This window comes from Hyperoodon ampullatus (assembly GCF_949752795.1).
Source record: "Hyperoodon ampullatus genome assembly, chromosome: 15".
Classification (NCBI taxonomy): Eukaryota; Metazoa; Chordata; class Mammalia; order Artiodactyla; family Ziphiidae; genus Hyperoodon; species Hyperoodon ampullatus.
The window spans coordinates 36,203,139-36,228,654 of NC_136928.1; the positions used below are offsets into that span (position 1 = coordinate 36,203,139).

The window sequence follows — 25,516 nt, forward strand, 5'->3', positions numbered from 1 at the left end:
ACAGAAATATATTTTACTGTGAAGTAGTACTACAAACTTACTTATTAAAGTATCAAATACTTTATAAGTTTACATTCTCAAAGATTTATTAATTTATTCACAATGTATTTTCAATTATTGGCTTTGCTTTTCAATAAGATCATTATTAGAGGGGTTTATCTAACTTTAAAGTCTTCTTTCTGCAGCACTATGTTGAGCGATATTAGAATTTTTTTTTAAAGGACACAAAAGATTCCTGGATTACACACTTAAGACCTAATGTAATGATTTAACTACACGCAGGTTTGCAAAGAATAGGCTCACACACCCTTAATGAAAATGGCACTAATGAAGACAATATATAGTGTATATATTAATCCTTAGATTACAACTGTTAATCCAGGTATTAAAGAGTTTACATATCCCACAGTAGTTTGGCCTCCTGTACATAAGCTGGTTAAAGAATATCTACTACCATTGAAAATATGTCCTAAACTCTTGCTTGAATGCCATGGAAACAGACAGTAAAAGGAATATTAAGCCATTTTATGATATCTAGTTGCTCCATTAACTCAATTGTACTGTGATTGTTTTTGAGGCTTTTCCAAGTTCAAGCATGTCAGGCTTGTTCTTCAAGCCTTTCAAGTTAGGACTTGTATTAAAAAACAGTGCCAAGCAAGAAGTTTAAGTAAACATAAAACCATCATAGAAACGACTAAAGGAGTTCAATTTGATTATAAATATCTTTCTCCTCAACACATCAAGTAGTAAAACCAAAAATTTTCATTGGATTTATAGTTTATCTTGTTATGATTTCTTCTTTGACCTATAGTTTATTTGAAAGTATATATATTAATTTTCAAATATATGGGTTTGTTCTAGCTATTTTTTTAAATCAATTTCTACATTAATTGCACTTTGGGCAGAAAACATAATTCCAACCCTCTGAAATTTGTTGAAAATTTACTTTAGAGCCTAAAATATAGTCACTCTCTGTAAAGAAATGAATTCTATGGTGTAGTATTTTATGAGGGCAAAATTGTTGAGTCTTTAAATCTTACTGATATTTTTTACTTGGCCTATTCCATCAATTACAGAGAGAGATGTACTATAATTTCCACTATGATATGGACTACTTGTTTCTTTCTGTAGTTCTTTCAAAGTTAGTTCTGTCTGTTTTGAGAATATGTAATTAAGTGGATGCAAGTTCAGAAGTTACTAAGGAATTTCCCATTCCATTTTGGTTGATTTCATCTTCATGGTGTCATTTAACATGCTCCTCTACCACTCAGTATTTCTTGGAAACTGGTATTATAACCAGTGGCTTGACTAGATCTCAGTTTAATTCTTTGGCAAGTATACTTATGGTAGTCCTATATACTTGCTATTGCAATGTATCAGGAAGCACAAAATGCCTGACTGTCTTACTCTTAATTACATTAAGATTGATCACTACAGGGGCTTCCCTGGTGGCGCAGTGGTTGAGAGTCCAACTGCCGATGCTGGGGACACAGGTTCGTGCCCCGGTCCGGGAGGATCCCACATGCCACGGAGCGGCTGGGCCCGTGAGCCATGACCGCTGGGCCTGCGCGTCCGGAGTCTGTGCTCCGCAACGGGAGAGGCCGCAACAGTGAGAGGCCCGCGTACCGCCAAAAAAAAAAAAAAAAAAAAGATTGATCGCTACAGATCACTACAGTTAATTATCAGCCTGATCCATTCATCTATTATAAAACCTTTTCACTAATGATTTTATCAGCCATGCTGACTGTTGCTAGATCCATTATTTCATTAGGCATTATGAAATGGTGAGTTTTCCAAGATATCAGTCTATCTGTATTTCATAGCTAAAATTGCTCTATGGGGAAGAACTTTCCCTCACCAACTATTTAATTATCTTGAAATACATTTTATAAAGAAAAGTCAAGATGATTACTTGATCTTTTTCCTTTATTTATCAATTTACACAATAATGAGTTGGTGTCCTAGCAACTTCAAAAGTCAACTATTTTGGTATTAACATTACAAAATCATGAATTTTTATATATTTGATGTGTTTCAAACCTTTTACAGATATTTATTCTTTTTTAATTATGTAAACATGCTCCACTGTCTCCAGCATTTAATGTTATAAAAGCATCTTATAGTAAAATCTTCCCTTTGTAGGTAACCTGCCTTTGAAATTTAAAAGTACTATCGGAATATGTCTAGGTTTGGATCTCATTCCATTCATCTTGCTTGGTACTTGTGAGTGCTTTTAATCTAAGACTCACATCTTTCTCTGGCTCATATAAATTCTCTTCTCTCTCTTTGGTAAATTATTTCCCTCTTTTTATTCTTATTTCTATAACCCTACTATAAATATAGTGAATCTCCTGACTCTATTCTTTATTTTTCCTCCCATAATTTTAACCTCTTCATCTTTTCACCTTGAATTCTAAAGAGAATTTTTCAAGTTTGTTTTCTAACTCATTTATTTGATGTTCTGCAATATACTATCAGTGTTTATAAGTTTAAAATTAGAAAATTATGTTTTTTCATATCCAAGAGATCTTTCCTATTCTCAAATGATGACTTTTTACTATTTTGGGGGGAAGTTTTTCAAATCTACAGAAAAGTTGCAAATATAGTACAATAAAAACCCATATATTATTAATCTAGATTCACCCATGATTAATATTTTGTCTCAGATCATTATTTTTGGTACTTGCCCTTGTTTAATTTATTAGTAGAATGTCCAAACAAGTCACACTAAAATTACTGATTAGAAGTTTTTTTAAAAAAAACTTTTGTTTCTGTGCTAAGTTTGTTTTACAGAAGGTCATTTGCTCTGATGCTAGGATCAGTCCCCTTTTCTTGACCAGTTTATTTTATTTTATTTTATTTATTTATTTACAAAATTTAAGGAGGTGCTCATTTTCAGGTTCATGCATAACACTGTGAGTGTCCACTTATGAATCAGGCATCTATTGCCAAAATTTATGGAGACACTAACTCTGGGGTTTAAACAAGTGCCATGTTTACACTTGCATTACCCTGAGAGTTAGTGGCTCCTCAAATTATGCACCCTAGTTGCCTCTCTTGCCTCACCCTAGTCCTGGCCCTGCTGTGCAGGCTGTTGTGGGTCTTTTCTTTCCTTTCTTTTTTTTTTGTTTGTTTCTTATTATTATGGAGTGAAATTTATCCAATACTGGGAACTGAGAAGGGTTCTATCATAGTTTGTATGAATCTGTTCAAATGCTCTAAATATATTCCTCTTCTTCATGCAGTAAAGTGTGAGCTAATCAGTGCTTCATTCACATTTATCATCAGTAATGTACCCTAAAGTGATCCTGCCAATATACATCAATAACACTCAATTTACCATTTATTGCTAACTCCTTAGCCTTTATAAAGCTTTTAGCAAACAAGCCAAACTGAGTCATTAATGTGCTCAAATTATTTACCTTATTCAGGTTCTTTTTCTATGTGGTGGCACTTTTTTTCCCAATCCTCAACTGGAAAACTGTAACAGGCACCTATTTAGTTACTCTGGAATATAGTGATATAAAAGACCAACCTTTCAAAATCACACTTAATTACTCTACAAAATTTGTTTCAAAAGGCAAGCACCCTAATCATGGTTTGTTTCTTTAAGCAAAATGTAACATTTTATCTCTTCCACTGAATACAGTCAGAAAAATCAAGAGGCAAATTCTGCAACTGAGCAGAAAGAAGTCTAGAAACAGTATGGTAGAATGCAAAAACAAAAAACAAAAACCACAAACAAAAAACCCAAGCTATCAAAAGTTGAATAGTATTCCCTTCAAAATCAGTTTACTACATTAACACAATGTTGTCTGAAAAGGTATGGTAGTTTTCAGAGCATAGAATTACTGGTGAGGTTATTGAGAAACTTTTTTTTTTTTTTTGGCACCTACAATGTCAATTCTAAAATATATTTAGACATGTGCACTGTAGGGCCTTGACTAGAGCAAGGCAAGAGAGGCTCCTGGGTCACAAAATTTAAGGAGACACTTCTTCACAAGGGGTGCAAATGAGACTCTGCATCTGCACCACCCTAAAAGTGAATGCCTCCTTAAATCTTATGCTCTAGGCACTGCCTTGCCTCAACTCTAATCTCAGCCCTGGTGCACAAATGGGGCAAATCTGACAAATGCACAGTAGCAGTAACCCACTTAAAAGCCCTTTGCAGTCTGAAAGAACCAGCTGTATCTTCTACCTACAGGTCTGCAAAAATTTCCTTGTGTTTTCATAACAAGTTATCCTTTTTGCTTAAGAAAAAAAAAGTCAACAAAATGGCCTGTTTCTACTAGTCATAACCAAAAGAATACTAACCAATAAAACAGGTGATACATACAGCTGTGCCCTATTTATTCTGTATTATTGAGGAACAGGGTATTCTGGTAAGTAAGGTATTCCAGTAAATAAAAACTTTACAGGTAAGTTAAGCTTACCCTTATCTCACCCTCTGCAAGCTATCACTGAAAGCAGTTTAGAATTTTATTTTATAAAGTATTGTATTCAATTAAGTTTTGATCTTCATCTTTTAAAGATTTTCTTTGGAAGATGTGAGGCATTTTCAACTTACATGTGAGGAAATTAATAGTTTGGTTGTGTGCTTATTGTATTTCAGCATGAATGGCCCATAGGCACCATTCTGCACAGTTTTGCACAGACAGAAATGGAGGTAAAGAACGTTCTAGAAGGAGGCCTTTATGTATAAAAACTGAAAAGGGTGTTTGCTTTCTGGTTTGAAATTGCTGGTCGAATCAATCAAGGACTACTGTGCATAACTCTGACTTTGGTTTACCCTGGGCTTCTCACAGTTTCTGCAATCTGTACTCAAAAACATCCAAGTATAAAACTTGGGTCTCTACCAGCGCTTTCTAGAAAGAGGTAACAATACGAGTGAGGGCTTGAGTCACTTAGCTGGGTCTTGAGATATGAATGAGGTTTCCACTTTTAGAGATGGAGTAAGTGGACAGAAGTATCATGGTCAATCACTGGAGCTGTACTAATCAGGATCTTTGAGTGAGCCCTTCTCCACGTGACCAGGCTCATTTCATCATCGAAAGTGCAGGGAGACTCCTCTCCATGTTATCATAAGCATAACTGTAATTCTTGTGAATTCTTTATTGTCATTGATACTTGGCTGTTAACATTGTGATTTTTATGGAATTGGGTATACAGTGCTTAATATATACCTTTGCAGATGTATTTGGCAACAATTTCACTTATGTTCCTAAGCTCTTATAACCTGACTTGCACTTTATATTAAATTGCATGAATCATATCTAGGAGTTCAGAGTTATATACTTATTAACTTATATTCACAGTCAGTAAATGGTGCTCAGCCACCACTGAGCCTAATTTATCATTTTATTTTATTGCTTGCTTGTGCTCTGAATGTCAGGTTACTTCCCTAAATATTGGTCTTTTGTCCTAAGTTGTCTTAAGAAGTTTCATGGTCTTCTCATTTTACAAATGCAGAAATCAATGGTCTAAAGTGAGGAGTTTATGTCGATCTATAACAGTGAGGGGTCTTTAACTGCCTTTAGGGGGGTAGTTTGAATTTAATTTACAATACTGTAAATATTGTAAATAAAATTATCTCTTTGTTTAAATACTGGTCTTGGTTCTTTTTCATAAATTTTCTTAAAAATAAGTAGTTTCAGGTGACAGGTGGGGGAAATTAATCACCTGGCTAAGCGCTTGTTCTATGACACTGAATAGCCTCTGCAGTCAATTGCCATTGAGTTCAGTTTGGCATTTTATTATCTAAAACAACTGTGATGTAAATATCCTTTTATTATTCAACTAAAATTGAGTCTGTTTTTTTTTCAAAAGCTTTATTTGAACTATTGCCTCCTTTTCAGTTTACAAATAAGGAGAATAACTGACCAAGAAGCATACCTTTTTAAGCATCAGAACTCTAATTTTAATGGAAATATTTTTATGACACTTTCCTGCTTTCCTAAACAGAATATTGTATACAAAGCATAATAAGACTCTCATGTTGACTCAAGGTTGCCAAAATGGTCAATTATCTTACTAAGCTTTAATACTGCAAAGTCTTCAGGACTACTTGGATATATATACAGGTCTATTCCTACGATGAATAAGCCCCATGCCACTGTGCTTTCTCAGCTGTCATTTATCTTTTATCACTGTCAGTATGCCATTGATTCTAACCTTCTTCCTTATCTCATACATAATTGTGTAGTTAGTAGCTTCCAATTTTTTTTTTCTTTTTTGGTTTGGCAATGGTCCATTTTTTTTCAAATGAAATCTTACATAAATATAAAAAATTAAAAGATTTGTGCCATGGAAGTGGAACAGTGGGCCTAGTGACCTGCTGCTAAGCCTCTATACCTGGTTTCCAGTGCACAACACTGAGGTGTCTGATGGAACCCCAGGCCACCCCCAAACTAATACCACTGGTCAAACCTAAAAGTGACTTCCTCTATTCTGAAGGATGAATTTTTGGGGGGAAATGTCATCTGGTATCTTGCACAAAAGGCAACAACAAAAAAGATCCATGATCTCATTACTCAGTAACCTCTGAGTATAACAAACAAAAAGAAAAGAAAAACATTTATAAAGTTCAAAAATTTAAACATAGAAAGGTAAAAAAGGAAAAGAAATGGCTTCTTCAATCTTGTGCATACCCACCATTACACCAAGACCTTTCTCCTCAAAGGTAACCACTATTAAAAGGAAAAAAAAAAAAAAAAAGTAACCACTATTAAGTTACTTGTGATTCCTTCCATAAGGTATATGAGTGTGTATGTGTGTCTATATATATGTGTGGATAAAGCCTTTTAAATAAAACTTTATGCATACAGAAGCTATCATACTATACTCTGTTATGCACTTTGTTGTTTCATTTAATAATATATCAGCAATCTTTTTTTAAATTAATCTTTGACAGTTGTGTTTCACATAGTTGAGTTATCCAAATTAACTTCCAGATCAGCAGATTACTGTGGATATGACTGATTGTGTTTCTACTGTCTGTGTCTGAACATGATGAGGCATTTTCTAAGAGAAGCATGGTGGTAAAATGCTCAGCTTTCTCCATAAACATCATTTATTCCACAATGTGTCTACAATGGAACACTATCCTCAAAATAATATAAAAAATAGCTATGTTATACTTTACTACAACAGAACTTAATCACTGTGTGTAACCATGTTTCTATGGAAAAAAGAATGTAGAGTTCCAACTTGGAACTGGAAATACCTCTCTAGACATAGAACAGCACAATGGGAAACATGGGTTTTAGACTCAAAAGACCTCAATTTTAATCCTGGCACTGTCAATACTAGTTTTATCACTTTGAGCAAGTTACTTAACTAAAGTTCAGTTTCTCATATGTAAAAAGGAGATAGTGGTATGTATTTCTCAGACTGTTCTGATCAAATGAAGTAATAGAACATTGCCTGGCACACAATAAAGTACTGTTAAGTCCCTTTCCATTCCCCTATAAAGGGATGAGGATTTCATGATTAGCTTCAAACTCCAATGGACTAAAGAAGGGGGATGGGGCAGGGAGTAGGCAACAGAGCAGAGATTCAGGAAAACAAGGGACAGTTGTAGGCATTCTTGATGGTTAGAATGATTAAAGCTCCTACATAGCTTCTTGATTCTGACTAATGCCTCAGTTACTGTCTTTATTTTTGCTGTCATGGGTATAGGAATTGACCCTCTCCTTGCTTTATATTTCTACTATCTGCTGCTTTCATTTACAGACCCCACCTCCACTTTCCCTAGACAACAGCAAGACAGAATTTAGTCCTGATTGCTCCTCCTAAAGTTTCACACAGTTAAAAAACAGCTGGTATAAAAACACACCTGTAGACTGACTTCTAGAATGGCAGAGTGAGGACCTCAGTGAACTCACTCACTCTCCCTCTGAAACAACGAAAATAAAAGCAAACAAATAAACTATTTCAGAACTCTGGCATTTAATGAAAGCCACAGAATGAACTATAAAATCCAAGAGGAACTACTGAAATTTGATGCCCTTGAGAAAAGCAGCAGCCCAGGCACCTGAGGTGGAATATGGTCCAGATAGCGCCTAATTAATGGAAATGCCAGTTCCAATCCTGTCTACTGGCTGGGGAACCCGTGATCTTTATCCCTCTGAGGTCAAGTTCATTTCATTTCCCCCCTAACTACCTGTGAGAATTAAATAATGTTATATGGTGACAACACCAACAACAAAACACTCATGAGTATGGTCATGAGTTATTTACTTTAAAAAACTTGCTAAATCCAACATCTCTACCTTACACATGAAAGATATACTATTTGCACTCAAACCATTTAAAAGCTTTAAACTTTGTTTCAACACTGTGCTTCACCTTTCCATGAAGTTATTATCCATTAATATTTCTAAAAAAGAATGACAATAAGGCAAAAACTATAATCTGACATAAACCAAAATGACAATACCAATATTCTTTGGCAAAGCATTTCTCTGCACTGAGCCTCAACCTTTCTAGTACGTTTATCAAAAGATGATTTCCAAGTCTTCCTCTGTATTAGAGTAAGCTGTTTCTCATGCCTAGATGTTTTAAAGTATCCTTTCTTCAAAGCACCAATGCTACAATCATAACGCCTTTCTTCCTCTGATTTCAAGACAGCATTTTAAAAACAAATCTTAACCCAAACTATCCAATCCATACTGTACCATAAATTTATAGACTCCCAAATGTATATACAATGTTGCAGTATAATGGATTTACTTATATTTTACTTTTATATCATCAAAAATAGCTAATAATGACTTTTCTTAATTTGAATTAAATTGCATGGGGAAAGCAAGCAAACACTAATACATGTTTTACTAAGATTAAACTCCTACCTTAGGAGAAGTGGAGAGATCTCTTCCTGCAGACATAACTGTGTTTTCATTTACTCCTCCTGTCTTTGGTGAGATGGCTGGTGGGGCCGGGACTTTTCTTTTTACTCTCCTTTCAGTTTCCAGTTCTTGAACTGGACTTACCAAATTATTTGGAGGAGGAGTTGGTTTAGGTTCATAAAAAGGATTTGATCTAAATGAAAGAACAATTATTGTTAAATGTCTCTATAAAAGTAGTTTACTCCCAATTAAAATACCATAATATTTTCATTTATAAAACTAGAACATACTGAAAATGATAAGGAAAAACCCAAACCAATGATAACTTACAATCTGGAAATAGGCACTCTCAATCTTTTGTTTTGTTAATCATTAACAATAAAACTTTCCCTTTTAAAAGTATTTTTAAATCTTTAAAATACAAAGTCATACTCAGCTCTGCTATATACAGACCCTTGGGAAAATGTTTGTAATAAGAGTAAATCCTACATATTCTCCACACCCACAGAAAAGGAAATAAGATGAGAAAGCATTGATTTTTTTTTTTTTTTTATGCTCCCTCACCAAACTTTTTTTTTCTTGAATTTCTTCTCTTCCTCTGTGTTAAATTCCCTTCCCATTAGGGACCATCTTTTAGAAGTTCATTCAGTGAGGTTCCTTTTTTGTTTGCGGTACGCGGGCCTCTCACCGTTGTGGCCTCTTCCGTTGCGGAGCACAGGCTCCGGACGTGCAGGCTCAGCGGCCACGGCTCAGGGGCCCAACCGTTCCGCGGCAGCATGTGGGATCTTCCCGGACTGGGGCACGAACCCAAGTCCCCTGCATCGGCAGGCGGACTCTCAACCACTGCGCCACCAGGGAAGGCCCAGTGAGGTTCCTTTAATAGCAAATTCTTCCAGGCATTGAAAATGTCTTCATTTCAGCCTCATACTTAAATGATAGTTTAGCTGGGTAGTTTATTCTAGTTGTTAGTTAACTCATCTCAGCACTTTGAAATATTAGCCCCCTGTTGGTTTAATATTGCTCTTTTGTAAGTTATCTTTTGTCTCTAGTTGCTGCCTAAGATTAAGATCTCTTTATTTCTGGTCTTGAGCAATCTTACTAGAACATGTCTAAGTGTGTATTTCTTTTAAGTTTATCCTGTTCCAGAGTCCTTGAATCTCCTGTGTCTGGAGATTCATGTGTTTCACTAGTTCTGAAAAATTATCAGCCATTATATTTTTGATAGCCTCTTCTTTATTTTCTCTATTCTCTTCTCTAGAAAATCATATTAAATATATGTTGAATTACCTCTCTCCTTCATATTTTTACAAGTTTTTATTCCTCCTGTACTACATTCTGGATAATTCCTTCACATCTATAATCCAGTTAACTTCTTCACTTTTCATCTGTGTCTAATTTAATGTTCAATTCTCCATGAATTTTTAATTTCATAAGCATATTTCTTCATATGGCTGTGTGTATAATACCTTAGGTACAAAAGATCTGAGTCATTAATCATTTATACATATTTATTTTATAGTCTCTATCTGATAAATCTATCATTTGAATTCCTTGGATTTATAATCCTTGTGTTTCTTTTGTCTCCTGACTCTCTTAGTAAACTATTTCCTTGTGTATTTTGTAATTCTAGATTGTGAGTTCAGGACTTGATCTGAGGAAATCTTGTGTAGTTGCTGGGAGTCCCTCTGTTCAGAGTGTTTCATGCTTGCATTTGCCAAGCAGTTTAGGAGCCACTTTGTTTCTCACTTTCTTGGCTTGGGGGTTCCCAGATCATCCTGCCAGGATAGCGTCAAATCCACATGAAGGTAGGCCTATGCTTATAACTTCTTAGGGAAGTCTTTTTTTTTCTCTACCTGAGCCTAGCCCAGGCAGAAAATCTTCCTTGTTAACTCCCTTTATGAGTAGATATTTTTCTAGTTACTTATCCATAAACACAAGTATCTGGTGTTTATGATGATTATTCTTCCTGTTACACAGTAATAAACTTTTATTCTGGCTATTATTTGTTTGTTGCATTTTTTTTCCCCAACACCAGTCTGTTCCCTAGAATTCAATATCTTTATGCACAGTAACAAGAGAATTTCTGAGTCTGCAAAGCTAAGAACCAGATCACCCAAACATAATAATTATACCAAGGGAACTCCACTTAGTTATATAAAGTCTGTACTGGTGATAGCCTTCTGTGTTCAGTTATGCATGTTCTTTTAACGGTAACAGTACCAGATTCGTTTAGAACCAATAACGAAGTATCTGCATCTCTGCCTAAAGTCAGACAGCTCTCACAAGACTCAGGGGACCAAGTGTATCCAGACCAGAGAGGGGAAATATACCATACTTGTGATGTCACTCTCACTCTGTACTCATTTCAATAGTTAGTGTCTTGTGACTCCTTCCCACTGAGCTGGGGATATAGCCTCAGAATCTCTCTCACCTCTGCTCAGGACTTGCAGAGTTATTTTTCAAACTCTAAGAGTAGTTCAAAGGGAGGTAAAAATAAAGAAATGGGCTAAAAAAAATTTTTTTTAACTCTAAAACTTAGAAAAGAAAAAAATCTCCCCTCTCTCCCTCAAAACTTATTGTCTGCTTAACTGATGTTAAATGTTTCAGTACTGAACAAACCCACTACAATCTAACTGAATTAATTGAATCATGTGAACTATTTGGGTGATATTTTAAAAACTTATTCCTGGTTACACCTCTCTATAACAAATTTCCACAGTAGTTTGTAAGACGGTGGCTGCTACAATATTCATTATTAATTTGTCATATAAGTATGGTTAGTTTTTTAAAAAACTTAAAAGTGTTAGAGGATAGATACTTCTATTACAAAAGGATCTGTGCTTAACAGAGAAAAAAATGACAGAATTCCTTATACAGGCAATTTTTTCAGTGCGCTTTATATAATTGAATTTACAATACTAAGTTGCATGAAACTTTTATAAAACTTATCTAGCATGTATAACAAAGATATCTAGATACCGTCCTTTTTCTTCATGTCTCTCTGCCTCCCTCTAACCACCTGAATATTGGTATTCTTTATATATTGAAGGTAAATGCAAGTAGAAAAGCTCAGATAAACTAATTTCCCAAGTTGGTTCCTGAGGCTCATAATACTAGAAACATAACAAAATGGACATTTTCTTGAAACAATTAGAGCTGTGTTTCTCAATCCATTTTACAGTATGACATGTAGTAAAAATGAAATTTGTATGCTATGCTAGAGTGAACATAGGAAGCTGCTGGAAATTGAAGGTACCAAGGACTCCAGCTGCCCCAGACCATGCCTGACAGCCAAGAATACTAGGGGAATCAGTATCTCTGCAGGCCTGCAAGCCACCTGTGAGACAACAGTGTTCTAGGCACCACTGGTTAGGTACTAAATCATAATAAGGACAAGAAGCCTCTACTTACAAGGGCTTTAAATGATCCTCCATCTAGATCAGAGATTTCTAACTAAAACTTAATTTCCTACTCTCTAAGAGTGAACCGGATATACTTCCATGTATATGAAATATCCAAAACAGTCAAATCCATATAGACAGAAGGTAAATTAGTAGTTTTCAGGAGATGGGGAAAAGGATTAATTGGAACTAACTACTAATATATATGGGATTTCTTTTTGTGGTGACAAAAATGTTCTGAAATTAGAGAGTGGTAATGGTTGCAAAACAGTGAACAAACTAAAAACCACTGAAGTGTACACTTTACAGTGTGGCATTTTATGCTATGTGATGTATATCTCAATTTTAAAAGTGCTATTTTAAAAAGAGTAAATAGGAATAGTACATATATGTGATTATGAACAGTACTCCCTTCTCTGTAATGACAAGAATTATATAATTTCTGATATATACATTAAAAAAATACTTAAACAGTAAGAAAAAATTATTTAAGGAATTAGCATAACTTCCACATTGTTATCATCTATGATCTGAATAATCTGTTTCAAGGCTTCTTACATCACTCTGAATAAACAAGAATTATTTTTATTCTTATACTGTACACTTGAGTAATAGATTAGTTATATCATTAACTCACTGTGAACTAAAAACTCATCAGTTATGTTAAGTGGAAAACTAGACAGAATAACTTTAAATGACATTATTCATTGTTTAAAAATATAATTAATCCAAGAAAAAGAATTACAGAAAGAAAAACTAAAGTTGATTAGAAACAGTACTCGCAAACATAGTGAAGCAAGGGTGGAACAAAATCTGTAGTCTTTTCCTCTCAAGTTGAAAACTTATTTTTCTTTGAAAAAACAATTCAAATGTATTAAAATGAGTGTGTAGCTTCCATGAATAAAATTCAATGACAATTTTCCTTGAGAAACTGACACACAACCATACTAGAAATGATTTCACGCTGGACCTCAAAAGTCACTTCATAAATGTTTTGAAAAATATTATTGCCCTATCAGTTTTCATTTTTGCTACATAACCAGAATGGCTGAACTAACCCCCAAACACGAGAAAACTGAGCAACCCATACAGTTGCTAAGTGTAAAGGACACACACTAAAAGCCCTGAAGGGCGTACACTTTCTCCTCGGAGCTGATGGATAATGCTGAGTTTCTGAAGGTTGTTTTAGAACATCAAAGAACACAGCACTATTTATTTGTGAGAGTTTTATGTTAGAGGATCCAGGAAGAGTTTGGTAATGGAAGATGAGTCATATAGGCTTTTCCCTTGATGAAAGGTCATAAGTTTATTACTGAAGTAAGAACAAATTCTGGAAGATTTCTGCTACTTAAGTTGGACCTACAAACTTTTGGAGAAAAAGATGAGAAATACCAAGTAAGTAATTAACACAGAGTTCTTCCTGGACATTAGCTGATGAGCAATCTTTAGATTTTATGGATGCATTCCTTCAAAAAAGCTGAGTGTTTATAGACTACCTCTGGTAACCTCAGATGATTGAGCAGTTTAGAATGCTCTTTATTCACGGGAAACTTTGTAAAGGCTATGACTTTCATGTGGAAAAAAGAATGGTCAAAAGGAAACACCTAGTCATTCTGATTTTAGTTTTTATTAAGGCATTTTAAAAGTTTAAGCAAACATTGGATGTCTCTTTAATTTGTTAATAGGAGAGAGGAGGGTGTGTGTATGTTGTGTAATATTCATGTCTCTTGGAATGACTGAATGTTTGTATTTAAAGTTTGCATTTACATTCAAATACTCTAGGTGTGTGGCTATTACTCAGCACCTACACCACCCATGAGAAATTTTATTTTGATCACACATTAGCTATTCCAAAGAAAACAAATATACGTGGATGGATCTAGAGACTGTCATACAGAGTGAAGTCAGAAAGAGAAAAACAAATATCGTATATTAACGCATATATGTGGAACCTAGAAAAATGGTACAGATGAACCGGTTTGCAGGGCAGAAATTGAGACACATGTAGAGAACAGATGTACGGACTCCAAGGGGGGAAAGTGGCGGGGGGGTGGGGGTGTGATGAATTGGGCGATTGGGATTGACATGTATACACTGATGTGTATAAAATGGATGACTAATAAGAACCTGCTGTATAAAAAAATAAATAAAACAAAATTTTAAAAAAAGAAAACAAATATAACAACTTTAGCAAGAGTAGAGCAAACTTTTTCAACCCCTGTATAGTTATTAATTAGTATTGAGATCTCAACCTGGGTTTGGAATCAGATGATTATTATGATGTAATCCCCATACTTATAGGAAGTTAGAACGTTTTTAGGTTTTATCAAAACCTAGCCATGTCCATGAAAGCATGTAGCACATGTGAGAGTAATTAGCCATGTGTTGTAAAATGAGGAAAGGTTGAAAAATGCAGTTCTAGAGCAGCAGAAAACAAGTCAACTACCTCATTCTTTCAAACAAGTCTTTCAAATATTTGAACTTGGTTATTATAGTTCCCTTAAACCATGTCTTTTCTAAGTCAAATAGTACCTATGCCCTCAATCACTGCTCATTTGATGTGGTTTCGGGACATTTTAATGACTCTGTTGCTATACTGTTAATGCTCTGAATCATCAATCCCCCTTTTAAAGTGCAGTACCTAGAACTAAAATACTGCTCAAAATGGGAGTTGACCAATGCACAGGAGAGGGAGGACATTTCTCCCTTCACACAAAGCAACTGCTCCCAACTTTCATACATCAAAGGAGCCTTTTTATTATTCCCCTCTCAATCCATACATTGCATATTTTGAAAGATTTTCCTACTACACTGCATTTTGAAAGAAATAACTATTTTCCCCAAGATCTAAATAATGTTAATATGATAAAATTCAGTATTTCCAAGGAAAGCAAAGCCCATATAGCCTCACTGCAAGTAAACATATAATTGTTATTTAGCTTTTAAAAATTGTTAAATATTCTGTAGATCTCCCCTGTTACACATCAATTATTTTCAACAAACAGACCTAAAAGCCCAAGAATTCCAGGCTGGGAATCGCTCATGTGACACAGTGTTTCTGTTAATAAAGTTAAACATTGCTGTGGTTTTCTTTTTTTTTTTTTAAACAGCTTTATGTACATATAATACAGTAAATGGCACATATTTAAAAAGTATAACTTGATGAGTTTTCTACATATGTATACAAGCGTGAAACCATCAGTATGATCAAGACTACAAACATTTCCAGTTCTCCAAAAGTTTCCTTGTATCCCTTTTAATCCATATCTCCCTCCACCTCCAATCTCAGGCAACTATGCATCTGCCTTCTCTCAAAACAGACTGTATTTTCTAGAGTTTTAGATAAAGGATAGCATACAGTATATGCTCTTTTTTGGTTTGGCTTCTTTCACTCAGCATAATAATTTTTAGATCGATCCATGCAGTTATATGTATCCATAGTTTGTTTTTTATTACTGAGTAGTATTCCACTGTATGTATACACCACAATTTGCTTATCTATTTTCCTACTGATGGACACTGGGGTTATTCCCATATCTTGCTATTATGATAAATAAAGCTGTTAAAATATTCATGCACAAATCTTTTTGTGGACATATGCATTGATTTCTCTTGGGTAAATACCTAGAATTAGAATGGAATTAAAGAATTAAAAGAATTAAACTCTAGGTCGACAGGTATATGTTTAACTTTTTAAGAAACTGCCGAATTGTTTTCTAAAATAGTTCACCATTTAGAACTTTGAGAGTTCTGAGAGTACCAGTGGCTCCATGTCCCTGACAGTATTTGGTGTAGTAAGTCTTTAAAATTTTAGCAATTCAAGTTGGTGTGTAGTGATATCTTATATGGTTTTAATTTGCATTTCCTTGATGACTAAGATGTTGGGCACCTTTTGGTGTACACATTGGCCATTCTTACATCTTCTTTTGTGAAATGTCTGTTCAAATCTTTTCCCTCTTTAAAAAAGAAAGTTTGTCATTATTGAGTTAAAGAGTTCTTTACATATTCTTGATAGAAGTCTTGCCAAGGGGCTTCCCTGGTGGCGCAGTGGTTGAGAGTCCGCCTGGACGCGGGTTTGTGCCCTGGTCCGGGAAGATCCCATATCCCACATGCTGTGGAGTGGCTAGGCCCGTGAGCCATGGCCGCTGAGCCTGTGCGTCCGGAGCCTGTGCTCCGCAATGGGAGAGGCCACAACAGTGAGAGGCCCGCGTACCGCAAAAAAAAAAAAAAAAAAAAAAGAAAGAAGTATTTCCAGATAGGTGTTTTGCAAAGAATTTTAGCCAAACTGTGGCATGCCTTTTCATTTTCATAAGTGTCTTTTAAAGAGAAAAAGGTTTAATTTTGAAGAAGTCCAAATTATAATTTTTTTCCTTTGACTCTGTGTTTTTCGCATTCTGTTCAAGAAATTTTTGCCTACCCCAAGTTCACTAAGATTTTTCTCCTATGCTTCCTTCTAAAAGTTCCAGGGTTTTAGCTTTCACTTTTAGGTGTATGATCTATTTTTAGCTAAATTTTGCATTTGTTATGAGGTAAGGACTGTAGTTTTTTTCTGGAGGGGTGGGGGGATATAGACCTTTAGTTGTTCTGGCACCATTTGTTGTAAAGATTATCCTTGCCTGACTTCCTGTGCTACTTTTGTCAAAAATCAATTGGCAATATATGTGTGGATCTACTTCTAGACTTTCATATTCTCTTTCATTTAACTATATGTTTACTTTAAGCCAATACCATGATGTCTTGGTTAATGAGTCTTGAAACTGGAGAGCTAAGTCCTCCAACTTTGTTCTTTGTTTTGAAACTTTGTTTCAAAATGGTTTTGGCTATTCTAGGTCCACTGTATTTCTACATACATTTTAGAATTAGCTTTATCAATTATTACCAAAAAAATACTCCAAAATTTTGATTGGGATAGCACTGAATCTACAGATCAATTTGAATCCATGGCTGTAATATTTCTTTCCATTGTTTTCTTTCAGCAACCTTTTGCTGTTTTCAGCATACAGGTATTGCATTGCACATCTTTGTTCAAATTTATCCTTGAGTTTTGGTTTGTTTGTTTGTTTTTTGGATGCTTTTGTATATGGTATTTTAGAGTTTTCTATTTCTGATAGTTAATTGTTACCATTGAGAAATACATCTGAATTTGTATACTGATCTTGTATCCTGTAACCTTGCTAAATTTACTTTTTAGTTCTAGTAGACTTTTGAGAGATTCCTTATGACTTTCTACATAAATAATTATGTCATCTGTGAAAAAAAGATAATATTGTATATCTTCAAATAACATGTATAAGAAGCTTAAAATAGTATTTTTCAATTTCCCCATGCTCAGCCTTTGTATGACTACTGTCATATGTTTTACTTATACCCCTGTTCCCAAACCCAGAATATATTATTATTTAAACTTTAAAGTCAATTATCTTTTAAAGAGATTTTAAAAAATAAGACGTATTTTATATATACTATTTATTTGCCATTTCTGGTGCTCTTCATTCCTTTGTGCAGATCCAAATTTCAAAGTAGTGTCATTTTTCTCCTGCCTGAAGGACTTCTTTGTAATATTTTTTGCAAAGCAAGTCTGATAATTATGAATTATCTCAGTTTGTGCATGTCTGGAAATGTCCATTGCTTAGACTTTTTTTTTTTTTTGGCTGGAAATAAAAATTTGTGTTGGCAGGTTTTTTTCTTTCAGTACTTATATACCACCCCACTATCTTGTGACTTGAATTTTTTTTGTTGAGAAGCCTGGCAGTAGTTTTCTTCATTATTCTTGTGGTTCATTTTGGGGTTCATTCAGCTTCTTAGACCTGTAGGTTTATATATTTTGTTAATTGCTAAAACTTTTAGCCATTATTTCCTCAAATATTTTTTCTGTTCCCTCATCTTTCCTCTCCTTTTGGAATTCCAGTTACACTTACGTTAGATTGCTTGAAGTTGTCCCACTGATCCTCTGTTCATTTTTTTCCCCTTTATGTTTTTTTTTTTTTAATAAATTTATTTATTTATTTTTGGCTGCATTGGGTCCTTGTTGCTGCGCACAGGCTTTCTTTTAGTTGCGGCGAGCGGGGGTTATCCTTTGTTGCGGTGCCTGGGCTTCTCATTGCGGTGGCTTCTCCTGTTGTGAACACGGGCTCTAGGTGCGTGGGCTCAGTAGTTGTGGCTTGAGGGCTCTAGAGCGCAGGCTCAGTAGCTATGGCACACAGGCTCAGTTGTGCCGAGGCACGTGGGATCTTTCCAGACCAGGGCTCAAACCCATGTCCCCTGCATTGGCAGGCAGATTCCCAACCACTGCACCACCAGGGAAGCCCCGCCCCTGCCTTTATGTTTTAATCTGGAGTTTCTATTGCAAAGTCTTTAGGTTCACTAATACTTCCTTCCTTAATCCCATCCAGTGTATTTTTTTTTTATCAGATTCTGTATATTTCATCTTTATAAACTGAATTTGGACTTTTTTTTTGTCTTGCATGCTCATGCTTTCTTCCACCTTCTTAAATATCTGGAGTATATTTATATAATAGTTAAATTACCACACTTGTCTATTAATTCCATCATCTGTACCATTTCTGCATCCCTATCTAAGGACTGAGTTTCCTCCTCATTATTAGTCAGATCTTCCTGCTTCTTTACATGCCTGATAAATTTCTGATTGGCTGTCAGACATTGTGAATTTTATGTTTTGGATGCTTGATTTTTTGGTATTCCTTTTAATATTTGGGGGCTTTGTGTGGGATAGTTACGTGGAATCATTTTGGTTCTTTTGAGCTCTGCTTTTAATCTTTGCTGGGAAGGCCCAGAACAGCCTTTAGTCTCGGGCTTTTCCCCCATACTGGCACAATACCCTTCTGAGGACTCAACTTGATGTCCCATGTGTTAGGAAGTCTTTCCTCTCTGGCTGGTGGAAACCCAAACTATTCTTAATCCTGGGTGAACTCCAAGGATTGTTCTAATTGTTTGTCCTCAATAACTTCCTCATATGCGTACTCTGATCAGTACTCAGCTAAAGACTCGAGAGAAACCTTTTACAGATCTCTGAAACTCTTTATGAATAGGCTGTTCCTCTCTGAAACTCTGTCCACAAGTTCTAGCCACCTCAGTACCTCCAAAGTCCAAACTCTGCCTCCTCAATGCAGGGAGATTCTGGGGTGTTTGGGTTCTCTCTCCCTGAATTGCAGTTGGAAATTCTCTCCCATAAATAAAGCTTGGACAAATGTAGGGCTCATTCTTCGTTTCTTTTCTCTCAGGGATCCTGTGCTATTTGTGTCCAATGTCTGAAAACTGTTGTTTCATATATTTTATTCAGTTTTTTACTTGTGTAAGACAGAAGCTATATCTAGTCTATGCTACTCCAGCATGGCTGGAAGTTTTACTGTTACTTTTTAAACATACTTAGGGCCACAGTCTGCGGCTACATGGGTTGCAATGTGCAACTCCAGAATACAATGTGAACATACCTTTCCTCCTATCCCCAATTTAGATTTGAGTAAAACAGAAACCCTAATCACACTGACTATTAATATACTAAGCTTGTGGTTAATAAACCTCTCATTTGGGTAAGAATAATGACTCAAATGCATATAATTCCTAATTTATAAATGTCATGATCTCATTGTTTGGCATTTGAATAAATCTTCTCATCAAATCAATATCATAAATGATTATTTGGTTCCCACAATAGACCCATAACATAACTGAAGTGTAATGCCTTCAGTAATCGATTAAAAACACCTAAGTACCATTTATAACACGGTTGCTGTGGGAAGACACAACTGGAATTCTAACCAGAGATTCCAGGAACGTGCTTCCTTCATTTGTTAGTTTAGGGTGCACACATAATCATATGGAAGAGGGTGGGAGAATGAGGGTCAAGACTGTAAAAATTTGGATAGGGGATGAGATAGATACTAACACGTAAACTATATATTAACATAGGGACAAACCTCTTTTTACCCATCTAAAGGTATATTACAGAAAGATCTCTTTAGTTAAAATATGATGATAGCAAAAGGAAGTGTACTTACTCATCCAACTCCTCTTCTTCAGCTTTAGAACTATCAGCATAGAGATACTTGCTCATGTCCACCGGTCTTATATTTTTTCTTTTTGTAGACTGGGGAGGAGAATCCTTTATAGTTACAAAGGTTTCTGGCTCATCAAATGGGTTCAAATACTGTGGAGTCTGTACCTCTTTAAAGGGATTATAGCTGTCATTATAAAAGGATTCTTCTGGTTTTTTAGGTGAAACTGTTTCAGTGATTTGTTCTATAAAATAATAGCAAAAGATGAATTAAATCAAATTAATACTATCTGATATTTTCTTATATATTTAGTGTTTTCAAAAATACTCAATCTTGAATTAATAAACTCTATGGGGTTGAAAGAGTGCAGATCAATAATACGTTTTATGAAACTGAGTTATTTGTAGTGAGGTGGATGGACCTAGAATCTGTCATACAAAGTAAAAAGTAAGTCAGAAAGAGAAAAACAAATACTATATGCTAACACATATATATGGAATCTAAAAAAAAAAAAAAAGGTCCTGAAGAACCTAGGGACAGGACAGAAATAAAGATGCAGACACAGAGAATGGACTTGAGGACACAGGGAGGGGGAAGGGTAAGCTGGGATGAAGTGAGAGAGTGGCATGGACTTATATACAGTACCAAATGTAAAACAGATAGCTAGTGGGAAGCAGCCGCATAGCACAGGGAGATCAGCTCGGTGCTTTGTGACCACCTAGAGGGGTGGGATAGGGAGGGTGGGAGGGAGACGCAAGAGGGAGGAGATATGAGGATATATGTATATGTATAGCTGATTCACTTTGTTATAAAGCAGAAACTAACACACCATTGTAAAGTAATTATACTCCAATAAAGATGTTTTTTAAAAAAACACACAAAATTGTCAAAAAAAAAAAAAGTTTTAGAGGGTCTAAGTCCAGAAGATGTGATATCTAAGATCTTTGTCTACTTCTCCAGGAACAATGCTCTTCAAAATAGCATCTTTGAATTGTTAATGCCCTTGGAATCTCTATTAATGTTGGCATTATGGTATACCAATTTTGGAAATTTTAACCTTCTTAGAGGTACAATATTCTATTATTGCTTAATTTATTTCACTATACTAGCCTGACGTCTCAAACTGATATATAAATTTCTGTTTTTAAAAGAACATAAACTGGATTAAATTTTGGAATCGTCTTTGGTAGTTACACAAGCAGAGACCACTTAGGAATCTGAAAATTCATTCTGGATATATAAAAAATACATCATATATCACTGAATTTGTTTTTGTAAAGTCTTCAAAGAGCAGGTTTCTGTACACTACAAGTCCTTAAATCTTTAGAGCTTTTAATGGGCTTTTCAACATAATTCATATCCAATGAATATCTTATTTAATAAAGTAAAGGAGTAACAAGAATTCTGAAGTTGAAAGAGCCACATTAAAATCATACTGAGAAGCAGATAGATGTGTTCCACTAAATTCTAAGTTTTACTATTTCAAATTTCAATTTGAAAACAAAGGTACTCTTAAAAATAAAACTCTGACTTTACAGCACAAAAAGCACTACAACAGTGTCATGTCCTCCAACAATACTTACGGAGTGCTTAGTACCAGGCTTTTTCTTTTACTTTTATGTTTATTAATATTTTAAAACAAAAATGAGGCAGAGTTCCATGGTGGTCCAGTGGTTAGGACTCTGTGCTTTCACTGCTGTGGGCCAGGGTTCAATCCCTGGTCAGGGAACTAAGATCCCTAAGCCATGTGGAGAGGCCAAAAAAAAAAAAAAAAAAAAAAAACCCAACAAAAAACTGGAATGTATAATAAAACTGTTTAAAATTTGTATTTTACTAATATAAATATTTAACCAAATTGGAAAAATGTTTCAAAAAGCCGATAATCACAGAACAGTTCAAAAGTAATTTTAATTATGCCAAGCAACTCTAACAAAATACTCTAGGAGAAGGCAGAAAATCAGTTTTAAAATCTTCAAGAAAAATAACTGTTTTATAGTGACATTTCAAACAATTTAATCCAATTATTAAAAAAATCTCTTGATTGACATATATTTATGATTTTTATATTTTAGAGTCAAACTACTTTTACTTATACTTTAGACATTAGCCCAGAAAACTTGTATTGTCTTTATACTGAAAAAATAAATAAAACAAAATAACTCTGAATTGAAATTCTGTACACCATGGTGAAGCAGTTATAAAGTATGAAAGAGAATTCATAACATCATAATAAATCAACATTGAAATGAATTTAAATACAGCCTATGCTAGAGAAGAGACTCAGTAACTGTATCTTTTGTCAGACCAGGATAACACTCAAACACCACTATAATCTTTATAATAATCTAAATGAAGCATTATATTTTCTCTGTAGGAGAAGAGACTACAGAGTTTTTACCTATTCAATTTTTTTATTAACAAATACCAAGTCTCAAATGCTTAAGAAATTGATAAAACCTGTCAATGGAAATAAGATTTTTATTTTTACTTTCAGGTAGAGGATTACAAAAATTGATCCAAGCAATTTCATCAGTTACAAAACCAAAAGCAAGAAAGTATTCAAGCTATAGAGCAAGATTTGAAGATGACAGAATAGCAACAAAGGAGAGTTTAAGATGAGACTATTTCATATAAAAGCTAACAAATACATTTAGTAACTTTCTAAACGGGTCACTGAAGCACAGGATGTCATGAATCTAACTAGGAGGAGAACCGAAATTGTAAAAGCAAACAAAAACAAAAACCATCTAAACAACTGTAACACATTTTTTTCTTTCTTAACTACTTTTGTTACTTGAGGATACATGTTTTTAATCAATAAAAATTAATAAATTATTTCTAGAAAAATGAGTGTTCTTCTAATAGAAAATACTTATTCTAAAGTCTCCAAGAACTATATATTTAAAGAGAATACTGGTTGTCAAGTTTTTTCTTAGCTCTATAGGCACGATTAAAGTTTCTGAATCAGGTTGGCTAACCTCGCTTAACCTCGCCAAAATAGAAATACAATATATATGTTATCTGCTACTCCTTTCTATACCTCAGAAAATACACACATATATTTTTTAAAATTACGTATTTGATTTTGAAATGAAAAGCTCAAATATTCATATCTCAAAGTATTTTGGTAATTTTTTTTAACTCAGTGTACTCAGATGTATTTAGTATGCAATTGAGAAGCTTTGTGGTCAAAAGAAGACACTTGATTAGCAATCTTAGTTCCAACTCCACCTCCATTTACCTAAAGTTCTTCAAATCACTTAATTCCTCTGGGCCTCAGCTCCTTAATCTATGAAAAGAGGCAGCTGAACCAGATTACTTCTAAAATGTACTGTAACCGTTAAGATTTAAAATATGTTAAAATAAAATAGGTCACAGAGCTTCCCTGGTAGAGCAGTAGTTAAGAATCTGCCTGCCAATGCAGGGGACATGGGTTCGACTCCTGGTCCAGGAAGATCCCACATGCTGCAGAGCAACTAAGCCCACGCACCACAACTACTGAGCCCGTGCACTACAACTACTGAGCCCGCGCCTACAGCCCATGCTCCGCAACAAGAGAAGCCACCGAAATGAGAAGCCCATGCACTGCAACGAAGACCCAATGCAGCCAAAAATAAATAAATAAATAAAATAATTTTAAAAAAAATAAAATAAAATAGGTCACAAAAAAATAAAATCTCATTAATCTAAACTTACTAATTTAGAATTTGGTAAGAAGGGAGAAAGTAATGGAAGTTCTTCTCCTTCCATTACTTTCATAAGTGGATTATGAAATGATATTGCACAAATAGAGTGAATCCTTACTCTAAAAGTGAAACCTCACTTTTCAGCATGACAGGCAGTAGCAAAATTCTTTAAAGCTCATGAAGATTTCATAAGAGCAGTCTAAAAGATGTAAACAGGGGTTAATCATTCTTGCATTTACTTTGAGCAAACAGAGTTTAATTAAACAGAGGTCTTCTTCAACAGCTCTTTTCTAAGCTTTAATAGTTTGAAACTACTTGATAAGAAAAATGACTCAGGAAAAAAATACATGGTTTTATTTCTTACATGTTGTATATATGACAGGAGTGGTCTTCAATCTTCTTTCTGTTCTGTGACATTCACATGCACAATTTACTTTCGTTACTAAGAGTAATTCTCAGCCAGAGACAGGGAGTTGGGAGTGGAGGGGCTCATCACACTGAGGTGTGAGGGTCAAGAAGCTGTATAGAGAGAAAAGGCTACCTCCACCACCCTAATATGGGTATGTCCCACAACCTGACCTTGCTTGGTAGGCCAAACTAATGAGACTTTACTGCATGCCAGCTAGATAAAATACTGTTATCTCTAACATTAGAGCTTTACTATTTGACCAAACTAACAAAGAATTAAAACATAAGCCCCAAGTAAGGCTTCCCTTTTTCTTTAAAAACAATTCAATGGAAGCTACCCAGAATTGCTGATCAACTGCAATTGGTATTGAATAAATAATATTGTCATTATAAACAAAATTTACAAGTCTTTAAAAACAAAATCTCTTCCTGCCTTTACAGTTCAAGAGAACTTAACAATACACAAAGACTTTAAAAGTAAAGAAAAAAACTTGCTACCTTCTGAGTCAGGATCTCCAAATGGATTTAATTCTGCTACATCAGGATCACCAAATGGATTTAAATTCACAGTGGCCAAGTCCTTTTCTGCTTCATCCAAAAAGTTAAGTTTGTTGATAAGCTCTGAAAATAAACATACGTGTCAGTTCACTGTGGTTACAGTTAAGCATAATTATCATTCATTCATGAAATATCTCAAATTGTAAAAATTCATACTAATAATACCTGCAAATAATAAGATATAGCATTTTACCAATGACAGAATGCCGTTCAAGTATTTTGTAGCATACCAACATATTCAAATAAAAGAAAACAAACACATGAATTGGAAAATATCAGATAATGAACTAGAGAAACTTTTAGCTCAATCTAATTTGATCCAATAAAAAAAGTACTAACATAGATTTTGAGAAAAAAACATCCTTCACTTTTAAATATGAATAATTCAAATTGATTTAATATAAGCAAATATTTCTAAAACAATGTTGTTACAATATATAAGCTAACTAAAGAAATACTGTCATGTTATACGACCAGTTATTATAAGATGTTTTAAAATCACTGCCTATCAAGGATCCTGATACAGGCTTTGCTAAAGATGATAAGTTCTGTTATGTTGTTGCCTGTTGGTGCACTACAAATTACCAAAGAAAATTTATTAA

The 25,516-nt window shown here is 34.6% G+C and overlaps 1 protein-coding gene across 10 annotated transcripts in view; it reads right to left on the bottom strand.

Annotated features, from left to right (window-relative positions):
• Positions 1–25,516, bottom strand: part of EHBP1 (EH domain binding protein 1) — a gene marked incomplete at its 5' end in the record, with an annotated part of 340,841 nt that overhangs the window by 168,604 nt on the left and 146,721 nt on the right. For 9 of the 10 annotated variants that reach the window (XM_079720382.1, XM_079720389.1, XM_079720388.1 and 6 more), the window contains 3 exons: positions 8,850–9,039; positions 20,266–20,506; positions 24,855–24,977. In XM_079720382.1, the coding sequence (XP_079576508.1) occupies positions 8,850–9,039; positions 20,266–20,506; positions 24,855–24,977 (554 nt within the window). The remainder of the gene's footprint in view (positions 1–8,849; positions 9,040–20,265; positions 20,507–24,854; positions 24,978–25,516) is intronic. The other variant, XM_079720387.1, reaches the window with a different exon arrangement.